This window comes from Uranotaenia lowii, chromosome 3 (genome assembly GCF_029784155.1).
Source record: "Uranotaenia lowii strain MFRU-FL chromosome 3, ASM2978415v1, whole genome shotgun sequence".
In the NCBI taxonomy this organism is placed as follows: Eukaryota; Metazoa; Arthropoda; class Insecta; order Diptera; family Culicidae; genus Uranotaenia; species Uranotaenia lowii.
Window position 1 is genome coordinate 86,103,208 of NC_073693.1, and position 24,709 is coordinate 86,127,916.

The 24,709-nt window shown below is 35.6% G+C and overlaps 1 protein-coding gene across 2 annotated transcripts in view; it reads left to right on the forward strand.

Annotated features, from left to right (window-relative positions):
- Nucleotides 1-24,709, forward strand: part of LOC129756412 (protein bric-a-brac 1) — a 469,121-nt gene that overhangs the window by 352,430 nt on the left and 91,982 nt on the right. For both annotated transcript variants that reach the window (XM_055753285.1, XM_055753284.1), the window contains exon 2: nucleotides 1,548-1,605. In XM_055753285.1, the coding sequence (XP_055609260.1) occupies nucleotides 1,548-1,605 (58 nt within the window). The remainder of the gene's footprint in view (nucleotides 1-1,547; nucleotides 1,606-24,709) is intronic.

Below are 24,709 nucleotides of genomic sequence, written 5' to 3' on the forward strand. Positions count from 1 at the left end.
CGTAGAGCGTACCTAACAAAACTACGCTGAACACGTTCGAGGCGGTAGCATTGTGCGTTCTGATAGGGAGCCCACACCTGTGCAGCATACTCCAAGATGCTACGTACCGAAGAGTCATTTTTTTTCCTAAAACCCTCATTAAAATTTTGACTTTGAGCTTGTTTGTTTTTCGTAGAAATCGTGCCTAATAGTTCCAATTTTTTGTCGATTTGGTTGAAAGTTCGGTTCATTCGCCTGAGAGCCTAGACATGGCTTAAGAGTTGCAGGCGTTTTCCTTAGACCCACTGAATTCTGAGGATATGACGGGGATATAACTATTTCGGGCTCTATAGAGCATATATGTTTCCACCACAGCCAGGTGATGTTTTTCCGTTAGTCCGAACCACTTCAGCTTCCTCCGGATGGTACGAAAAATGACCATACTTGCAATCTATGACACTGAAGCAAATCTTTAGATTTCGGCATCCTATTTGGGAGGAAAAATTTTTCTTCAGATAAGAGAATGTTGCATTCACCGAGGCTCACTAGATGGATAGCAATGACGTCATCATCGGGAATATAATTTATATAATTTATCACCTTGTGTTATTGTACATCGTGTCGCAACCACCCCTGTAACAATTCTTAACGCTCGAGCTCACCCCCTCCCTACCCTAGGAACGTTAAATTATTATTGGACGCTCCCTTACTATATATGATTAGACGTTATAAGTTATCATCTGACAATGTCCCAACGTTACACTCTATTGTTAAAATGTAACAGCTGGCCTGTTTCTTAAGATTTTCTTCAAACACATCGTAAACTTTGGTAGCGATCTCCAAAGTTCTCTTCACCTGATCGGAAAACTTACCATTGTCAAGCACCACCGTACCTCGACCGATAACAGACCAAAAAGATCGAAAATAATAACAATTATCATCATCAAGCAACTCACTAGCAACCGTCTCAAGGCCTTGAAAGCCTTCGGGGCTCCGAAGAAGGGCCAATCCAGAACTCTCGGAATCGGAGCGAGACTCCCGGTTTTTATTTATTATGTTTTATTACCATACTGGAGCAGCGGCGGCGGTGCAGCAATCCTGTATTCTTTCTCTTCGGTCTGATCCGTCCCTCGGGGAATCGCTAAGATGTGGGCTGCAGGCATGAGTGCTAACCGGTGATCGATATGCAGCGCGCATTGTTTATTATATTGATTAAGGGCAAAAGATGCGAGAATAAAATTTTTGCGTTCAATGTCGGCAATTTGATGCGCTACCTAATAATTCCCACCGCGCTCCCTGATCCCTTAAGTTTAAGTTCTGACCATTTCCGACGGTTTCTCACTACCCGGGGTCGAAATTATCATCATCGGCAGCCGACCGATACTTTGGAGAGCACATTCGTCGGCCCCAGCTTTCTTGCTAGATGTGTCTTAAAGATAGGAATTTTCTCAAAATAATACGGTTTCTCGAGAGTGAACGGTGGTGCATCGGTGAGGGATTTTGAGAGTTCTAAAAATTATCAGCAACTTGATTCTTATCCGGTTTTTTTTTTCTTTGACTCGTTTCAGGCGAAAATGCTGGAGAATTCCCAAGTTTGGTTAGGTGCATCCACGTCTTCGATACCGGGTAAGTTTCCAAGAAAAAAGTACCGTTCTTCGATATGTCCAATTTGTTGTAAAAATTGTTGTAAATTTGTAAAACTCTTCAGAAGGCTTGAAGATAGTTTATAACAGCGTTAAGCAGTATAATAACTATGTACAAGGTAGAATCGATGGGAAATTGTTGAAAGATGAAATTTCAGCCGGACTCGTTGCTTAAAACCTGATAGAACTGTTTTTATTTCGATTACCCCGGTTTTCAGAACGGAAATTTCATCATGACGAGGAAGACGAAATAAAAACAGTTCTATCAGGTTTTAAGCAACGAGTCCATCTGAACTTTCATCTTTCAACCATTCTCCATCGATTCCACTATGTTACAAAACCTAGTTTTGTCGCTTTGTTTAGTTAATAACGAAATAAGATTTTTTACATTCATTTTCAAGCGAAGTGTAAATGGGCCTTTATGCCAAAAAACTAGATTTCAAAGTTAGTTTTTTTTTATAAAGTATTCAAAAGTGACAAACAGTTGAAATTTCATGAAATCAAAAAAAAAAATACTAACAAAAAGCTTAAAATGACAAAAAATAACTAAAAAATTATGAAATTTGACAAAATTAGCAAATATGACAACAAAATCTAACAAAAAAAATGGTCGAAAATTAAATAAAAATTATCTAATGGCTATAATAATTCTATTTCTGAAGTAATAAGTGAAAAAAAGTAGAGAAAATAAACCGTACGATTTAGCAACATTCGATTCTGGCAATACAATATGTTCGAGCACGTTGCCAAAATCAAACGGGGTGAATGAAAATAGAGGCGTTTTCTTTGTAACACCATCACGTATAAACGGACGATCGGAATGAAGTTAAATTTGGTATCCGAGGGTTTTTCGGGTCAATAATGGTTTGTATAATAGTTTCATGGATCTAGGCTTACCACTTTGGTTTTTACTTTGGTAGGACATGTCCTACTGTTTCGCCCCTTGGCCTACCGTCCTACTTTGGACCCAAAATGTCCTACTTTTATACGGTTAGGACCATTATCTTGTTTATCGAATTTTTTTGCTTCGGGTTTTTTCTTATTTCAATCCATTTTTCACGAAATCCTTATTGACGCTTTTCCATTTCAATGCAAAACTATAATATTTCATCCAAAGTAAGGTACGATTGCTTTTCGGTGGTAATTCAACGCTTTGCAGTAAAAAAGTGAAAGTTTGAAAATCGATTGATAGGATATTGATAGAATCAATAATTGTTGAGAACTGTGGTTTTGAATCCTCTGTCGTCAGGTAATTTAAAAATACCTTTTCAATTCCAACGTTCAATGGTGCTTTTATTTTCAGGGTAAGATTCTTCTAAAACGAACCTTGAATTTGTCTAACAGTGAAAACTCAGGTTTCCTTTGTATGCATTACTTATGCAAAAAAAAATGGCGAAATGCATTTTCAGCTCAACTCAACAGCAAATTTCATGCTTAGTCCAAATAAAAAGCCTACAATTTAGGTTAAATTTTTATGCATCCGCTTTCACATTCCAACATTTTCATCAAATACAGCCATGTTTGAAGGCAGTACTTCATTTTGCAGTTTTTTAATAACTGAGCAATATTTCGTTTTTCATGTTGGATAGAAAAATAAATATCATTTTCCTAGCTCAAGCGATGAACAAAATTTCTGTTACTTGATATCAGCATTTCGAAATAACGTTTGTGATCAGAGTTCCATTCCTATTTGTTGAAAAATGAACAGTTGCTAGAAAAAATTGGCTCTTCATAGAAGTATGCTCCAGAACAAAATTAACTCCCATTTTTTTTATAAAAATAAATAATAACGATGAAATATTGAATTTAAAAAACAAAATTACATAAAAATGTGAAAAAACGTGTTTGATCTCAATTTGTTGTGATATTTTCTTTTCTTATTAAAAATTTGTGTAAAAACTTTTTTAAATGAAAATCACAAAATAAAGCGTCCTTCTTTTCGTACTACTTCAGATTGAAAAATGTCCTACTTTTTCATAGTATTCTGAGCAAAATGTCCTACTTCCCGATATTTTATTCTGGTAAGCCTACATGAATCTCACTTTTTATGGAAGGGAGGCCTCCATACAAAACAAACCTAGAATGGGACACAAATCGAATAAATTCGATCAAATCGAATCGAATAACAAAAATTGATTCAGGAGCACGAAGAACTAAAGGACGCGTAGATGAAATTAAACATTTATAACTATTTATTTATTCAAAGGAAAACACGAAGTTTACCAGGTCAGCTAGTCTATACATAAGACTGAGTCGGTTTGAGGTCAGTGTTGAATTTTTCAAACCTTGGAGTCTGAAAAGCTTCGTTTTGACCCATGATTTTTTGTAGAATTTTTATGTAACGTTTACATGAGTAAGTTTGAACTTCAAGGTTTGTATGGGAAAATTGAATATTTTGTACTGAAAATCAAAATAATTTTTGTTTCTTCTGTGGAACCGAGCCTTAATGGTTTTTGTGCAAATTTATAAATTCTCTTAAGGAAATTTTCTGCTGCCCAGCTTTGTCGAAGACCGTAACTTCGTATCTCATTAGGCAAAAAAAATATTAGGGAAGGTTCCCTAATATCCCCCGGTTTGAGACCCCTCCCTCCTCCCTCCTCCCTCTCTCCAGGGGGAGGGGGTCTCCACAGCAAAAAAGAAATTTTTACATAATATGAGATCCATTCAAGCAAATGGTACAAAATTTGGCATGGGAGGGTATTTGGCCACGAGAAAAACTTCTATGAATGTTCAGTACCGCTCCTTTTTCCAGAGGGGAAATAGGAAGAAGGGGGGGGGGCTCTCTTACAATTTTTAACATAACTCGAGAATTAATCAAGCAAGTGTGAGGGTATTTGGATACAAGAAATGATTCAACGATTATTTGAGACCCCTTTTTTTCTTCCAGTGGAGAGTTCGATAACTATTCGAGCAAATGGAACCAAATTGGAATGGAAGGATATTTGGATATGGGAAAAGGTTCTATGATTGTTTGAAACTCCTCCCGATTTGCATTGGGATTTGTTGCAATACTCGATAACTGATCAAGCGAGGTTAGTCAAAAAAATTTAAAAATTCAAACAAGATTTTCAACTGTTTTGTTAAAATATATTGAACTTTAATAACCGTACGTACAGAATCTGAAAACAAAAATGTTAAGTGTTTTTCTTCTAATTCACATGAAAACTGAAAATTGAACAAATTGAAGCTTTAAGAAAAGTTATAATTGATAAGATATTAGAATGAGAGACAGGTTTTGAATGCCCACATCAGGCAAATTTAATGCCTCTATTTAGAAAAAATAGATTAGCTAAGTATATGAATTTTAAACATTTTATCATTGAAACATTAAATTTACGCTTTAAATAAAATCTTACAGTGAAAATTGAAGAGCTAAATATTGATCTGATAAGAACATGATATGAACCAAATATTACCATGAAATATGGTCATATGGCATCCCTAACAATGTTTTATACAAAAAAAAACTAGTAAAATTTTAAATTTCGCCAAAGTTTAAGCTTTGACGTATGCTTAAAATCAGTTTCTAGTATTTTAAATTGAATTTTACGGAAATATTACAAGTGAACTGGAATACAGCTAAAAACATAAATATGCCCATTTAGCCTGCCCGGTCTCAAGAATCGGCTATTTTGACTTCTTTTATTATAAAATCATTTGCTCGAAAACTGTTAGGGATTTTAATAGAAAAAATTCTTAAACGTATACAAAACAGATGTCTGCTCATGTGCATATTGCTTTCAGACCCCTATCGTTGGAATATGAAAGAAAATGAGTATTCTCCATAGTATGCGCTTTTAGCCCGCCTTTCCCCTATTTGGGTGAACAAAATGTTCCCAACATGGTTTGAAGCTCTTCCCACCTTTCATTGGAAAAACAGAAAAGGGGAGGGGGCCTCCAAACATTTTTTTTTGCATAACTGGGATAATCGAACAAATGGAACTAAATTTGGCAAGGGAGCATATTTGGATACGGAAAAAGATTCTATGGTTGTTTGAGACCCCTCCGTGATCCCAGTAAACAAATAGGAAGATGTCGAGAGGTTATCAGTCGAAAGGCACCAAATTTTGTATGGGATTGTATTGTGATACCAGTAATGTTTTTATAATTATTTGGGACCCTATCCTTCTTCCATTGAGTGAGGAGACGGGAGCCTCATACATTTATGCTGCATATCTATAGAATTAGTCATACGAAAGAAACGAATTTCATAAGTGGAGGGTTTTTGAGAAGGAAAAATGCTCATTCGGGAACCCTGCAGTGGGGGAATTAATAGGGAAGGTGGGAGTGGGAAAAGTAGGTATATGGAAATTAGAACCTAGACTCCTCCTTTCTTTTCTTAAGGTAGCTTGAAAATGAAGAGGAGTGCACCCATGCTTTTTTAATAACTCGAGAAATGATCGAACAAATTTTGCACAGAAGGGATTGGGGTACGAGAAATGTTTTCTTGATTTTCAAACATTGGGACTATCAAAAATTTATTTTTAATGAAAGTGATCAAGCAAATGGAACCAAATTTGGCTTGGGAGAGGAATTTTATACAAATAAAACATTATTGTGGGAGAATTTAGGAACTTATCAATTCATAAATATAGAGTCTTAATTTTAGATACAAAATTTATAATTGGAAAACAAATCTATTTTGTTAAATTTCCATCAGTTTTAGAAGGTGTAGAAAAGTTTGAGTTGTCAAAGAATTTTTCGAAAAATTTCGATAGCTGTTTCTGAATCACCCCTGAAATTGAATATATGTTCCAGATAAGTAGCAGTATGAGATTAAGGGAGGGGGGATCCCCTTTCTGCTTATAGCTATCCGGGAGCCGTGCGTTTTGGTTAGTTTTTATCCTTCTCACTTGTGGCCCCTTGTTTGATGCAACATCTGCAAGGACGGCGAATATTTATATGGAGAGCATAGGAAATGTGTTGGTTGCAGGTGGGTTCGGCAAGCCTGTTCGCTCATAATGATAGTAGCTGTGGTAGTAGGTACATACATTTTTTTTTCCTCAGTCATCCACCCTTTACCTAAAACCAATAGTCGGCCGTATTTGTTCTGCTATCTCCGCACTACATGTCGATTCCAGAAACAAGACACGGCTTTTTTGAGTTTAGGATAGCCAACTGTACATTGTTATCTACAATTTTTCTCATAATTGATCAAAACCCTTGAATAACTTTTCAGATTGGAATATTCTGAGCGTAAATGTCTTTCCTCACTCAAACAATCATCAAGAACTTGACACAATGTCAATTGTCAATAACGATTCATTTCATCGGATCGACACTTCCGTAACCCTATCGTTCCTTTCCCGCCGGTGTTCCTGACGTGATGTGAGAGGCACGACGAAACAAGACAAAGTAGAAGAAGCGCCTGTCGTCTGGCGGCGACGATCGTTCGAATCTGCGATGTAAACAGCAGCATCAGAGAAGCATCGGGACGCATCCTGGCCGTTTGCCGGCTTGGATCGGAGGGCTAGAGCATTTTCCTCCCTTTTGATATCGTTTTTCTTTCATATACATTTTTTTCTCGCGGCGTCCAGCATCGGCTCCCTTTTCCACATTTGGCAGCAGTGACCGAACCCATTCGCACGTTTTCTGCGCGAAAAAAAATTGCAAAAATATAGATTTTTTAATTAAATCCACACAGCCGCTTCGCGCAAATCGCGTACTAACACACACTCACGTTCGGTGCCATTGTAATGTTGTTATTTTGCATTTTTTGTTTTGTTTTTATTTTCATCTCATCTCCTACTCACAATTCTGTAGCTCCAGCATCCAGAATTTTGTATTCCATAGTGTTGCCTTCCCTTGGACTGCTTGTAGGGAGATTTTTTCAGCCACTCCATACTTGGGAAGGCGCGGCGTGCATTTGTTACACGTAACATAACTTTCCTTTCCGGGAGATGTCTCATTGGTTTTGTTTATTTTGTTTTTTTTTTCGTGCACACACAAACACAGAAACGTCAAACAGCTATCGAAGTTGCTGGTAGATGCCTGTACCTCTCTTGGAAAATCAAATGAAGGGACACGTCCCTCCTAGCGACCAGCATTGTGAGCCAGGTTAGTTGGTACATATCCAGCCAGGAAGACCACCAGCATGTTGGCCACATTGTGCCACTTTGTGTGGAAGGATTGGTTTTCCTTTGCTGTCCTTCGATAATGAAAACTTCACTTATTTAGTGAAGTTGTTATCATACAAAATACAAATTTGGTTCATAAAATTACAAATCACATTAAGGTCTTTAAAAAAAGACTAAACTAAAATATATGTAACTTGTTGCAACATACAGGGTGACAATAAAATTCTCGTACTTTTAAAAATTTCTTCAAAACCGTTATCCTGCTTACTTATTAATCAAATCGAACCCCCTGAACAACTAGTGCCATTCTATGGAACCTTGGCAACAACATCAGACAAAAAAAAACCAAGATTTACACAAACACTTTTTATAAAATCGAGCCCAAATACATTTTTAAAATCGAGCCCAAAACATGAAAAACTACTTTTTACAGATGAGAATGGTCGATTTGATGGAATTCGTCTTGAAGTTTGAAGCATTTGTATTGTATTGTATTTTATTGTATTGTATTTTATTGTATTGTATTTGTATTTGTATATGTATTGTAACCCCGCAGAGGTCCTCCAGGGCAACAGATTCGGTCTTTTTTATGAAAAAACCCAAACAAATTGTTGATTTTTTTTTGTTGTAGAATGCTTTTGCTAACTCTCCTTGAGCAATTGGTGGTTGAAAAGTGTCTCAGTGGTAAAAATTTAAGCGTTGGTAATGAAAACCACTGAAAATCCTGTTAATAGTTTTAGGAGCGAGCATCGTACTTTCGAAAAAAAAAATTTATGGAGGTCTAAGGAGGGTATTGTGAGCTACAATTGACTTTTTTCGATTCAACCTGGTAGCCAAGATCCAAAGAAAGTATTAGTTGTTTGGATGATTCGATTTGATACTAAAAAAGACGAATTTCGCGCCAATTAGACACAGTATCTGGCATGACCGTCCCAGAATTGAACGAAACATTGTGTGTGTATAGTTCCCACGTAGTTATGGCACTTGACTACTTAATTTTTCCCAAAAAGATCCAGACTAACATTTACTAGAGCAAAACTTTTCAGGATATTTTTTTTATAAAATTTTAAGCCCAAAAATAACAATTCCTACAAAGATGTAGTCTACGGGTGAGTTTTAGGAAAATGATTGATTTTTTAGATAAAAAATGTACAAAAAATATTTTTAAATCCTTCACTGAAAAAAATGCATTTCATAAACTAAAACCTAATTTCTCAAAAAATGCCATCACAGAGTTTAATGAAATTATTTTCTAAGACGGGAAATAATAAAGATATAAGTCGTCTATTCATTGTAACTTGTGCATATTCAAGAGAAAAAAATTCCTAGAAAAACTTTTACATGGTTTTTTTTTTGAAAATCATGCAGTTTATTTTTTTTTAGTGTAGAATTTCACTAAATTAACACTGAAAAAATTAATTACATGCATACACATCATGAAAAAGCATTTGTTAGATAATCTTTTATCCCTTATCGACTTGTAGGCTTTATTATTACCCGACTTTTAAAAAAATCATCAAATTCTGAGATGGCATTTTTCGGGAGATTCAGTTTTAGTTTGTGAAATGCATTTTTCTCAGTGTATTTAGGATTAAAAAAAAACTCAATTTTTTTTCTAAAAATTCAATTATTTTTTCAAAATTCGCTCATGAACCATATGTGTAGGAATTGTTATTTTCGAGCTAAATATGTATATAAAATTTTTGCCTGAAAAGTTTGACCCTTTTCAAATGTTAGTCTAGATAGTTTTTGGGAAAACTAAGACCGTATTTGTTTTTATCTAGTGGCCCACTAGTTGTGCACTAACTGCTGTCATATTCATATAAAAAACGCTTTGACAGCACATAGTGCACAATTAGTGCGCCACCAAGGTAAAAACAAACACGGTATTAGTATGCCAAATTGCTTTACTAGGTAAGATCTTTATGCCCACAAGTTTTATTAAATTTTGAGAGGATCATGCCAACTTCGTTTTGATTTCGTTTTGATTGAAATCCGTCAAAACGAAATTGGGAGTTTGCATATGCAAACATATGCAAACATTTTTAATCATCATTTAAAAAAATGAATCAAAAAAACAAAACTGTACAATATAACTGAAATAGTAAATAAAAGGAACGTGAAAGTAAAGAAAGATCGAGAGGAGTTTCAACTTCTGCTAAAAAAAAGTTACCAACAGTTTTCTTCTTCTAAATTTTTCTACCAAAGCATTTTGCAACCCAAATGTATGTACCTACATATGTATAATAACGTTAAAAAAAGATTAAAATCGCCTAAAGCAGAGTGCTCATTTATAACTTTGATAAGCTGCTTGTTCTCTCTCGGTTGATATTTTTTCATAAAATTGTCATACAATGTAGAACAACTATCCAGCTAACATTCCACAGCTTTATCCGCGAAAAAAAATTATTATTGTTTCACCAAATTCGCTGTATCTTTGATAATTTTCTTTTTTTTTTTAATAATTAAGTCTAAAGATGTAAAAACAATAGAACTAGTATCAAATAAAACATTTTCTAATTTTTTTTGGATGTTTCTCTTAGAAATTTAAATTTTAACACAAAAAATGTGGTAGATAGATAGAAAACTTCTTCTTACTTTGTTTGAAAATAAAAATATTCCACTGAATGTCACTTGTTTGGTTTTTTTTAAATATTTGGTTCTCACACGATGCAAATGAATTTCTAATATATGTCACACTTTTATTTACAGCTAAATCGCGTTCCCTCTTTTCAGGGGGCATAAATTGGTATACAAGACTTTCTCCCGGAAAATGAAGTATGCTGGTCTTTTAACTGTTAGTTTGCCTGTTTTTTGGATTTTTTTATATCAGCTTGAATTGTTGAAGCATAAAAAATATACTTTGAGATAGCCAAGTATTCGAGTAGCTGCTAATGATAATGTCGGAACGCTCAGACAAGGTTGACTCCTTTTGAAAAAGACTTGAATTAGTTTGAGTCTAACAAGCTGCACGATTGTAAATGCTCAAACTAAATTCAAAATGTGATTTGAACAATTCATTGTAAGTAAAAAAGACAGCTCCACCTAATTTTAGTAGATTTTTTGCAAAAATTATGGCATCTGGTGACTCTAAATTTCTGGTAAAACTAATATAATTATTATTTAAAATAGAGAATTTTTTGTAAATCATTTCATCAGAACATTTGAAGCCCTAAGATAACCTAAATCTCGTTTAAAAAATCTGCGAAAGATCTGTCGCTTATTTTGACTAAAAAGGAAGCTTTTTAGTCTAGAGGGTTTCGTAAGTTGTTATTAAATTCTAATAAAAAAAAAAATAAAAAAAAGTTTTCTTTGATATTTAACCCTCCAAAACCGTTCGCGTCAATATGACCCGAAGATTCAAAGCGTCTTAATCATCATTCCAATATACTCACATCAACGGGAAAAAAATAAAATTTGAGTTTTGAAAATCGGTTCATTGGATGCTTTGTTTTAAATAATCTTTATTTTCTATTGGAAAATCCTGGAAAGAGGTCAAAATGTTCATCGGACCCCCACATACATATCTATACATCGTCGGATATTTAAATATATTCTGGACAATTCCAAAAATCAAAGAAGCCCTCAAATACTGCAAAGCTGTCCGAAATTCAGTGAAATAAATTCACTTTATTTTGAAATATTTAAAAACAAGAATAAATTACCTACACAATGAATCCAATATCTTCAAAATCGGTCAACATTTGAGTCCATGGGAATAATAACAAACTAAACTGCTAGTCAGATTTCGACGAAACGTATATTTTGCGAACAGCTTTGGAGTGTTAAAATTCCATAAAAAATTATTGTCAGTCTACCTGTCTGTCTGTTAAAAGTCGGAAGTTCCTATAAAAGTTTGAGACTTCCCATTTTCACAGCAAGCGGATAAGAGGTGTCCCAACCCAAGCAAAAAAAAACATGTTTACATAACTCGAGAAATGGTTGAGCAAATGGAACCAAATCCGACGAACCAGCCCGAGGCTGAAAGTCTCTATAATAAAGAAGAAAAAAATCCGACATTCGAGCGATAGTATGATAATTCAGTACTTCAAATCAAGAATGTGAAGATAGAAAGAGGATAAAGTGGCTTCCACGCAATTTTGTTCCATAACTCAAGAACTTATTAAGCAAATGGAAACAAATTGGACATGTGAAATTATTTGGATATAAGAAATCATTCTCTCCTGTAGTCAGGAAAACAGGAAAGGCTCTATACTTTTTTTGGATAATTCAACTCGAGACAATTTAACAAATGGAACCAAATTTGGCTCGGTAGGATATTTGGGTGCAAAAAATCTGTCTATGATAATTTGAAACGCCCATTTTCTGCCAGTGTGAAGAACGGATGGGGGGATAGGGGCTTCCATACAGTTGTTGGGATAACTTGAAAATTAGTCGAGCACATGGAACCAAGTATGGCAAGGAAGGGTATTTGGGTACGAAAAATCTTTCTATAACGGTTTGACACCTCCTTCCAGTAGAACGATAGGAAGTGAAGAGGATCACTCATACAATGTTATTTTCATAAATTGAGAACTAATCGTGCCAATGAAGCTTAATCTTGCATGAGATGGTTTGTGGATACGAGAAATTATTCTATGACGGTTTGATATTCCTCACTCCTTCCAGTGTTAAGATGGAAACGAGATAGGAAGGCAATTTTTAGGCGTAACTCGAGACCAAATTTGGCTCAGGAGAGTAACGGGGTGCAACAAATTTTCTATAATGATTAGAAACACCCTTCCTTTCCAGGCAGTAGATGAGAAAGTGGAGATTTTTCATATGTTTTGTCACAATTTTGAAAATTTATCGAGCAAAAGATTCAATTTTCTTATGGGAGAGTTTTTTGGTACGAGAATTTTTTCTATAATTATCTTTTTAGTAGTGTGTTGAGAATAAGGAGCTAAATTTTTCACATAACCCGACCAAAAATCAATGTATCAAGTAAAAGGAGTCATATTTTAATTGATCATGAGGAATGAAAAGAAAGTATTTGCGTCAAAAAAAATTCTATGATGATTTGTGACCCCTTATTTAAAAAAAAGGGGGCAGAAGGAGGTAGGCTCTCTTACATAGCTTTCTACACAAGAAGTTTGTTGCAACTTTAACCTTCCCATGCCGTTCGGGTCAATATGACCCGAAGCGCACATTTAAAATCTCTTATCTTCATTCCAATATACTGAAGAACTTGGAATTTTGACTGACCAAGTATGTTCTATGAAAATAATGATCAAATTAACGTCAAAAAATTGAAATTTGAGTTTTGAAAATCGGTTCATTGGGAAATGAAATACAGCTAAGCAAAGCAAAAATTGGATATCGTTTTTTTAAGTTAGATTTTTTTCTACCGGAAGATCTGAGATAGCGGTCAAAACTTTCATTGGACCCCAACATATCTATACACTGTCGGAAAGATGGATTCTTGACGATTTCAAACATCAATGAAACACTTAAATACAGAAAAGCTGTCAAAAGTTATGAGCATTTTAAAAATAAAATTGATTTTTCGGACTTTTTACTTCCTGAACCAGTTTCTGTTAACTTGGTAATACATATCGACTTTATTTTAAAATTTTGAGTAATAAGAACAAATTACCTACACAATGAATATAATATCATCAAAATCGGTTAACATTTACAGTCAGGAGAACGAAATCAAACTACAACTCAAATTTCCCCGAAACGGATATTTTGCGAACGGCATGGGAAGGTTAAAAAAATAGGACGAAGCAACACAGCAGAAATTTAAAAGAACCTACATAAGTGTCAACCTGAGCAAAAGAAAGTATCGCAAAAAAGTGTGTGCGGTGTTGGTCGGCTGATCTTGGCAGACCAAAAATAAGTACTGGGCTGACCGAACGAATGGTCATTTGTTTTTTCTCTCTCACTTTCTGCATCGAAATAAAATGGAAGCCGACATTCATGCCAACCGAAGTGGTTACCCGGAAACTGGTACAGAAAAAAACGTTTTTCGCCATCAACTTCCACAACTTTTGCATTAAATTTCATACATCCTGCACCGGGCTTTCGATTTAGCTAGGCTTCGAGTGGAGGAAACATTCAGAAGCGAAAGATATTCCTGGAAGAGTGAAATAAAAGCGTTGTCTACGCATTTTCTCATCCCAGGTTTTCCTTAGTTACGATGGTGGTTTTTCTCCGGGTACCTCCGTTCCTCCATACTATCCATATATTTCTTGCCCCATAAATAAACTGCAGCTTCCCTTCTTACGCTACACTACGCTCAACGGGCATCATCAACATCATCGAGAGTGCTGCTGACCAACATCCAACCGAACTGTCCCCCTACAATACTCAACCTTACCTTTACCTTACTTTCTCCAACAAAGACCAAGATCCGCAGCAGAAAAAAATATCACTGTAGGTACCTTACCGCTTCGCAAATTCCGGAGAAAAAAAAGCGTCAGACAGCACTTGACCACATTCGCACTTCCTTTTTATGAGTAGGAAAGACCAACGGTGTTGTGATGGTTGATGGCGTTGCTGCACACTATACAGATACAGATTACGTTCATACTTTTTAGAGCCTATATTCACGTTTCCAATAAAGAAAAAGCTTCTGTTGCCAATATCGGAAAGAACGGTGATATAAAAATCTATTTCTGCTGTTGATGTTTGAAAAGCTACGCAGACTATTTTTCCAGTTACAGGATAAAATGTAAAGCTTCCGATAAGTAAAATGGCTTTTGACCTCTATAACAAAGTGTTTAGTTGCTGGACTAAACATATACATATTCTAAGGAATTGCATTAATCCATGTACCATTTTGAAATTTGTAATATTATTACAAATTATATTACATGAATAAGGCTCACATTAGAAGAAAATTCAGTAAAAGTAATAATGCAATTGTGTTTCTTTTTTATGGTTTAAATTTGGATTGTAAGTTGAATTTCTCTTCCTCTTAACAAAATTTTCTAAAGCATTTGAAATAGTTTGAAAACAAAAATTTCAAAAATCTTCAAACTTCATGTGAATAATGGAAAACTGCATCCCATACAAGCATTAACAAATATCCAGAAGGGAACCGCACGATACTTGACTGATGAAGTCGTCAGAATCGGGCAATTGACAGTCAGCTCATGCCGCTACCAGTTACTCAACTGCAACCAGCATCCAATGCGATGTCAGTTGGTGGGCCGATCTGGGAGGTACCTCCAGTTATATCTGTATCCACCTTCAGCCAGGAGGATGTGTGCCACCCACCTGCATTCTGCGGGTGGGATGAATTACAGTACTCTCACTGTATAGGCAGTTATACTATTTGTGGCATTACGGAAAACAAACAGATCTGGGACTCCACAGGCCGCAGCAGAAGCAGTTCAGAAAGAACTTACGAACGAACGGGAGGAAATGAATAAATCACTTCGAAATTTAATTTATATCATTTTTCATCTCATTAACGGATCAAATTGAAAAGTTTATTTCATTTGCACACGGTCGGTTGACGCTGAGGAGTGGCCGGAAAATCGAGAGCTACCTGGCCCGTGGTTTTCCCGACCTCACGTGGAGGCCACACTTGGCGAAGCGGCTCTGGTGCGGGTGATGGTACGGTTTCCTTCATTAGCGGCTTCATGGTTTTTGTATTTTCGATATTTATATCAATCCATATTGCTCCGTGCTGTTCATGGTGGACAGCAGCGGAGTATTAATATCATTGATTGAATTTTACTTTTGTGTGACACCGTCAACGAGTTGGTAATTATACCGACTTGGCAATTTATTAGCGACACCTGCTTGCGTGTTGATAATCTGCAGCATTGTGAGGTAATTTGTTGCAGGAATTTTTGTTTTATTTGATTTTATTTATTTTGGGGGAATTATTGATGTAATTCGATTCGCTTTTTTACTGAATGATGCAGTTTTTAATACTTAGAAAACAAGTTATGATAAAAAATTACTATTTCGGATTAGTGTCCGATTTGATCGAACATTTTGCAACTAAATAACCTTCTGATTTTTTGACGTTTAATCACAGAGTTCAGACGTACAAGCCTAAACAAAAAATCTTCAGAAAAGTGTTTAAAATATCAAATGCTATCTCTGATCTGAATGACTTGGGTTGGGCATGACAGGGTTAAAGAGTCATCAATTAATATTATTATTATTATTCAAATGCTATCATCAAATATACGTTAAAAATTTGCTTGGAACGCCGTTCAAAAGTTACAAATAAACTTTTCAGTGCCCAGTTTTCGAAAAGGCGTAATTGTATTTCATCTCACAAATAGTGAAACCAATGCAATGCCTCAATAAAATGGACGGCTTTTATTTTCGCTAGATAAATGCAATAAGAGTTATTTTCAACAGTTTTGTTTTTTTCACTACTGCGGCAGTAAAATAACTAAAAGCTTTGATATAAGTTTTCGCTTTTTTTGAAAAGTAATCGATATCAAAGAACGCATCGACTATATCCAGTAGACCGCTGTAAAAATGACTTTTTGCTCCCATACGTTTTTTCGATGCCTTTTGGGTCACCAAGCATTAGTGTCAAATTTGGGATGAATTGTTTGTTTCCTGAGTTAGCGCAACGCGTTTCAATTTTGTATGGAAATTTGTATGGAGGAAGAAATTTTTGCTCATTGAATCATCCAGAAAATTCAAATAAAGGGTGATACGGTTAAAATTTGGTCAAGGGAAAATGTGTGTTAATCGGTGAAATCAGTGAGCCTTCTGCTTTTCCAAATCCGAATTGCCGGGCCTTACGCTTAACCCCTGCCATCAGATTTTGTTCAGCCACCTTGTCCACCTTCTTCACCGCAGAAAGCCAGTTTGCCTTGAACTGCTGCTCGTCCTTAGCAGTTTTTTTGGTCTTCTTTAGGTTCCGCTTGACAATAGCCCAGTATTTCTCAATTGGGCCGAGCTCTGGCGTGTTGGGAGGGTTCTTGTCCTTGGGAACCACATGCACGTTGTTGGCGGCGTACCACTCCATGGCCTTTTTACCGTAATGACAAGATGCCAAATTCGGCCAAAACAGTACGGAACAACCGTGTTTCTTCAGGAAAGGCAGCAGACGTTTATTCAAACACTCTTTCACGTAAATTTCTTGGTTGACAGTCCCAGAAGCTATGAAAATGCTGCTTTTCAAGTCAAAGGTACAGATGGCTTGCCAAACCAGATATTTCTTCGCGAACTTTTACAGTTTCATGTGCTTGAAAATATCTGCTACCTTTCCCCTTCCTTTTGCCGTATAAAACTCCTGTCCCGAAAGCTGCTTGTAGTCGGCTTTGACGTAGGTTTCATCGTCCATTACCACACAGTCAAACTTCGTCAGCATCGTCGTGTACAGCCTCCGAGGATCGCTTTTTTACCGTCGTATTTTGTTTATCATCGCGATTTGGAGTCACCTTCTTGTAAGTCGATATTTCGGCTCGTTTTTTGGCTCGATGCACGGTTGTAGACGATACACCCAGCTTATTTGCGGCATCTCGGAGAGAGAGGTTAGGGTTTCGCTTGAAACTACCGGCAACTCTCTTTGTCGTCTCAGCGGCTTCCGGTTTTCGATTTCCCCCCGATCCAGACTTCCTGGCTGTCGACAAACGTTCTCCAAACACTTTAATTGCATTTGTAACGGTTGATTTGGCAACCTTTAACGATTTTGCCAGCATTACGTGCGAGTGGCTCGGATTTTCGCGATGCGCGAGCAACATTTTGATACGCTGCTTTTCTTCCTTGCCCTTGGACGGCATTTTGACAACTAAAGAGTGAATTCCAAAATCAAAATAGGAGCAACATTCTACACGCACACACCTTCAAAATGAGGGGTGTTCAGGTTTTTTAAAAACAAAATCGAAAGAAATACGTAAAGTTGATATTATATTTTTTGGAACTTTCAGGACATCTCTGGCGATTTTTAAGTGAAAAATTTTGTTTTCCCATATAAATTTCCATACAAAATTTTAACTCGTTGTGCTAATTCAGGACTGGATGGATCGCTTCCAAAATTTTTATTGCCATTTCTAGCAGCAAAAACATTCAAAACAAAGTTTATGGGAGGTGTAAACATTTAAGAATATGAAATTTCTATACAAAGCTTGCAGCGGTCTAATGGCCAGTCAAACAGGAACATTCTCGACGATCAGTCTCACCAGCCTACTGATTCTAGGCATTTCCAAGCTGGTGGAAGTGCAAATCTTTTTTTTTTGCATTCCAATGTTCAAAATTTTATTTTCCCGTCTCATGTCCAGTCATTATTTCTTGAATTCGGTACTCTATTCCTAAAAGCTATTGATCTTCGTCTATAGCTCTTTTTATTTTAATATTTTTCTATCTTATTACTGTTCTCATCAAAAAGTGATGATCTAAACCTAAGCAAACAATTGTGAACATGCAAAAAGAGTTTGGCCTTAAGAGAACAACAATAAATGAAAATAAATTTCAAATAAAAATTATGATAAATTAAAAAAAAACAGTGTGACAAAGTTTTGACTTCAAGTCCAATTCAGAATTAATTTTCATGTAATCTACACAGCAGATTTTTTTTTGCTGGAAACCAGAAAAATTTTGCACAACTATGTCAATAATATGACAAATATGATAAAAATATGACATTTTTTAAAACAATCTGACAAAATTTTAACAAAAATATGACAAATGTGGTAAATAATGCCAAAATTATGACAAAAGTATGATAAATATAACAATAATATATCACAACTATCATAAAATATTGGCAATGAAATGACAAATCATGGCAAATTATAGCATAAAATTGACAATAAAATAACAAAACACGACAAAAATATGACAATAGGGAAAAAATTATGAAATAATAACAACAATCTGACAAAGATGACAAAATTATGATAAAAATTGGAAAATAAAATGACAAAAATCCAACTATGTAGAAATATGAAAAAATGATTAAAAATATGACAAATGGTATCTGTCCAATTGTTGTCATATATTTGCCACATTTGTCATAATTTTGTCATGTTTTGTCATCTTATCGTCAATTTTTTGTAATAATTTTGTCATATTTGTAACATTTATGTTGTAATTTTGTCTTATATATAAATCACATTTGTCATATTTTTGACAAAAGGTTATTGTATTTTTTTTAATTTTTTGTTAAATTTATGTCATATTTTGGTCATTGTTATAGCATATTTTTAGAATATTTGTCAGATTTTTGTCATTTTTTTTACATGTTTTGTCATTGCATTGTCTATTTTTTGTCATACTCATGCCACAATTTTGTAAATTTGTTATATTTTGTCATATTTGTCTGATTTTGGTCTAGTTTTGCTATTTTATAGTAAAGGGTTTCCACGATGAAATTGCTACACACAAAATTGATTCGCAAAATTCGATTTTTTATCTGATTGCCATAAACTTTTCAGGGATTGAAAAATAACTATTTAACTTCATTTTACCATTTTATTCGTATTTTTTTACAGTCCATACGCAAATGCCCGCACCTTAGCCTTAACCCCGTCCATAAGATTCTGCACAACCTGTGAATTAACCGTTTTTTGCATGTTAACCCATACTTTCTTCAGTTCCTCGACTGTCTTCACAACCTTAGGCCGTTTAAGAAAATGCTGCTTTATAATCGCCCAGTACTTCTTGATGGGGCGGAGCTCCGGAGTGTTGGGAGGGTTTTCCGCATACCACTTCAGCACGTCCTTGGAGTTGTGGCATGAGGCCAAATCCGGCCAGAAGATTGTTGGGACGTTGCGGGCCTTCAGGAGAGGAAGCAGCCGCTTCTGGAGGCACTCTTTCAAGTACACCTGTCCGTTCATCGTGTCCTGGGTCACGAAAGATGAACTCCGCTTCCCGTACGTGCAGATGGCTTGCCAAACCAGGAATTTCTTTGCAAATTCGGACATCTTCTGAGAGCGGACATGCTCCGGAACGCTGAAATTATCCTTGGCCGTGAAAAACAGGTTGCCGGGGATCTGTTTAAAGTCGGCCTTCACATATGTTTCGTCGTCCATGATGCAGCATTCAACTTTTGTCAGCATGTTAAGGTACAACTTCCTGGCATGGGATTTGACGGACTTGTTCTGCTTCTCGTCGCGATTAGGGGCCTTTTTTACCTTCAACGTTCGAAGCCCAGCCTTTGTTTTGGTTTTCTGGACAAACTTCGGCTTAGGTGCAGCTTCTTAGCCACATGCCGAACGAAGGCGTTCGGGTTTAGGTTGAAGGCCCCAACTACGCGATTGTGATTTTTAGTGTTGTACGGAATATATTTTCCTAAACTTCTGCGCTTCCGATCGGTGGTCAATCGTTCCTCGAACCGCTTAATCACTCGCGACACCGTGAAATTCGCGATTCCCAACGTTTTAGCGATGGAACGATGCGAGAGATCCTTGTTCTAATGATGAATGCGCAAGATTTTATCACGTACGAGATGTTCTTTCGACTCCAGTTTCGCGAGTTTAAATCACAGAGCTTAAAAACTTGCAGGATGTAAACAATGCACTATAAAATGAATCCACCCAAATTTTCATTAAATTCTACTCAACGTTCGGAAAGTTAGAGCAATTTCATAGTGTAGCAATTTTATCGTGGACACCCTTTAAGACATTTCGTATCGAATACAAAGAGATAAAGTTTTGTGTGTGACTAATACCTATCCATCAGAAGGGAAAAACTAATTTATATCAAAATGAGATATTTTGATACTAATTTTTTCCTATCTAAATGAGTTATTATTCGGCACTCGTAGGATGTTGAAATATCTCAAATTATATCAAAAAATCTATACGACCATCAATTTTCGATATATTCCTTTCAAGATTATATCTCGTTCAGATAGCATAGTTTGATATTGGGCAGAACAAAACCTATCAAAATTATAACTTATCAAGATATGAGTGCTTCGAGGAAAATTTCTAGTGGATGTCAATAAACCACATTATTTGCTAAAACCATGTTCCATTTTTGGTTTTCTGTTGAGCAAAACTCATTAATGTACGGTTTGGGCCGTTGACTTCGATATCCGTGTTTCATAAAAAGTTGTACGTATATCAAAATAAGATATAATATTTTTATTTTAGGACAATCCGAGAAAAACCTTTATCATTGAAAATGAGCTCAACCCCATTCAAGTCTGTCAATCAGAATAAGACATAATTCAGATTGGAGAGACTTAAAATCGAAATGTTTGAGTACGTAATTTTAACTGAATCAGATGTAAATATCTTGGTGAGATACGTTTGAATTATTATTTTGATATTCTCTCCTGATCGGGTATGTACTACATTTGATTGATTTATTGATTTTCGAAAAGATCAATTATGATGAAAATTAAGCCAAAAGAGTCAAATTTGGTGGCGAAACTAGGAATTGTTAATTTCGGTCCAAAACTAAGTTAAAATTTTTCCGTTTTAGGACATAAATGAAGTTCGAGCCTACCTCAAAAACTTAAGCATGACAAATCGATTCTCGTACAACTTACGTTTGGAAATTGGAAAATCCAGATCACAAGTTGATGTTCCCCGACCCACCCAGCTCCCACCTCACTCTTCCAATATGCTCCCGCAGAAAGCCATGTTTGTGTATGTTTTCCATGTCAAAGGTTATCTGCTACAAAACGTTAACTGATCGAATCGCGTGTCAAAGATAATTTTCTCGCCAGAATCGACCTGTTTTCCCTTCATATTTTAATCCTCGCTCATTTGTCACCCAGCTGGGGGGGAGGGGGGGTCTCCCTGTCTATAAGTGAGACCCACACACCGACCGAGGGAGACGCACAAACCAAATACAGTTTCAGTTCAGTTCTAACTAACGTTTCCGCCACGAAAAAACAACAAGTGAAACCAATTACGGTGACAGATGTATTAACCGGGCTAAGGTGTAATTTGGTGACTTTCTTCCAAGTGGGAGTTGTTAGTTGGTGCCAGGTTATGGCTTTTCCAATAGATGCTGATGCCAAAAACGTTCTGTACCATCGTGTGCTTCCGGTGGTTTGGGTTTGTTTGATTTTAATTACCCTCAGCCAGAGTACGAGTCAGAGTCGTGTCTTTATTTCCCTACGCTTTTTCGGGATCCATCCAACGACGGTTCGGCTGGTTGGGCAGTTCTATTTTAGCTTTCCGTTTTTCCTACTTTCGGAGCCGGAATTTTCAGGGGAGGTGGTGCGAAGGGAGGGAAAGATGTTTCCAGCGCTCTGTGTTTGTTTCAAGTTATACGGTCCATCATGCAGTTAATTACCCAATCGATCGATTTCCTGCGAGTGAACCCGGATCGAAGCTCTCTAATTGTTCGATTTACTGTACTTATTTATTATGAGGTGGGTGGCCAGTGCTGCTAGCGAACGATATTTGTGGCACCCAACTGTTTGGAATGGTATGTAATATCGTTAGAAATTCGAGAAAAAAAATAGGTATAGTAAGGTAAGTAATTTTCATAGTTTAGCATACTTACAAAAGAATTACATTTCTTGGAATTCAAATGGGTTAACGTGCTCTTTTAGTGGAAAAGAACAATACGCATCAACCTTATCTTAAATATGTTATTTATATTATATGTTAAATTATGTTATTTTTACAACAAACGCAAGGGAAACACCACGAATATTACAAAATGAAATCTAGTCCACTCAAGTACAAAAATAAGATTCGACACGGTATTTCACTTACAAGAAAGATCACTACAATCAATGTCACAGTGTCTTTTTATACATTCGGCATCTCTGAAAATTTGCCATATTATAGAGGAGACTGTTTCCTATTCAACGCACTATTACGAAAACAAAAGTGGTGGTCTAAACAACTCATTTAAAGTTGTGCGGCAGTTTGTATTCAAAAGTAAACATAAGTGTAGAAATTATTATTAAGAAGGTTTTTATCCTGATTTATGGCAAAAATGTACAAATTCAAAAGGGAATTTCAAAGGACACGAATCAAATCTACTAGAAATCACCGTAAGAGTACCCGGCAATACTAAAAAAAATTATGGAAACCATTGCCTTGAAGGTGTTTTCTCAAAGTCCAACTGTATTGAAGACAGGATGCAATTTTGACACAAGTTTTTATAGCAAAAGTTTAGATTTAAAAAAAATGATTATAATTTTAATGGCATGTGCGGCGGAATGAAAACTAGAGAGAATTTATTTTATAGAATTTGAAAGAAAGGTGGATAGACAGGCATTAGTGCGCCAATAGGAGAAAGCTTGATAGGTGTTGAAATTTTAGGCTAGAGGGCATGTTGATGAAAAGCTCCCATGAAAAAAAGGACTTGGTAGACTATAGTCGAACATGACGGGGAATTTTTTTTTCAGGAAGAAAATTTTCAAGTCTTCAAATAGTGAAAATTGAATTAACAGAAAAATGTTTAAACTGAAAAGCAGATGAACAAGTGGAAGTCGAATACCGAGTGTTCATCGGTTAATGTGAAGGAAGAGGAAGGGCTACACCAACCAAAGACATAGGACTTATTTTCCTTAACATCAGTGTTGATTTTGTGATGGAATCTCCGATTTAAATTAAAATAAGTATTTTTTCCATTACTGTTTACTTCAATGTTATTTTATCTGTTTTTATTTGACTAACAGAAAATGAAAACTGCAGTAAATTTGACTTAAGATAACTGTTAAAGGGTCCAAAATTATTTTAGACGTAGATACGTGATAGTTTTGATAATCTCGTTTAAAAGTTAAGACATTTGCTGTGTCTTTCCGTAAATTAATGTTTTCGTCGTGAATTTTAATATGATATTTGGTTTTGTGAAAGTTCAATGATTTTTTCCTTGTTCAAGGTTATTTCCGGTTATGTTGAATATAAGGAATCTACATTTTTTACAATTACTCATAGAAATACCTTTTCTGTCCAGAAATTGTTATAATTATAAAAAAAATTATTGCGATTGCAAACTATATTCAAACCCATAAACTTTCTTTAAAAACTCATTATCTTTAAAAAATTGGATCAAGTTGATTTATTTTTTACATCGACCGATTATTGAAATAGATTAACATTTAGAATATCCAGAATATTCCATTGTTATTATTTGTAGTCACCTCTAGTGTTGAATATTTTTATGCAAGTTTTGAATGCTTTCGTGTTGATTTTTTTTCTGTATCAATATTACTGTGTTCAGAGTTTCAGTTTTCCTTTTCGCTAACTTCATCAAGATTCAGGTATAATGAGGTTTCTTTTAACCAAGTCGAAATTTTCGTCGAAAGTGTTAACTCAGATAAAAATTAGTTTTATTTTATTACTTGATGAGTGATATTCTACAGAAATCGAAAAGTTTAAACTATTTATTGCTAGTCAAAAGTGTCTCCTGAACAAATCCTTTTACCCACATTCCGAATCATATTTTTTTGCTAGGATGCAGAGGTGACCTCGGTCCTAAAGCATGAAACATGAATCTTTGAATCCCTTTTCTCTCATTTCCTTCTATCAATTGACTAATAGGACGTGGCCAGCGTCGTTATTGATGTTCAAAGAGAGAGCATTATTTTTGGACATTGTGAATGTGCTGTCAATCCCGGACACCATTCTTTTGACCTCTGATCAAATCTGATGGCCTCGGTCAACCACGGAGTAACAACCATTGGCGATGTGGAACATGTTCTACTGAGCCACGCCTGCGATCATGGAGTATGAAATGCCTAGAATGCGATAAAAGCATGATCCAAAATAAAGCAATGCTTACTCGATATATGAACTTTGTACTTAAAAAAATCGGCAAAATTAGCGAAGAAGTATTTCGGATTAAATGGTTGAGGGTGGATGTGGGTAGTCAATCAAGCTGAGCTGAGCAAAGCTAAAAGTTTAGATTTAAAAAAAAAATCTAAAACTTAATTTGCAATATCGTAAAAAACTACACTTTAAGAAATTTATGAGAATTCAGAGCCTTTCGCATTGTCTTCAGAGCGTTCGTGAGTATTTTTGAAATAGATTTTGTAAAATTTTGCACAACCTTGACTGTGACCTTAAGCGCCATTTTTGACTATATTTACTAGAGTTTTCCATGGTGTTGGCTTCTATGCCGTAGGTACAATTTTTGTATTTCACTCACACTTATATTTAAATATTT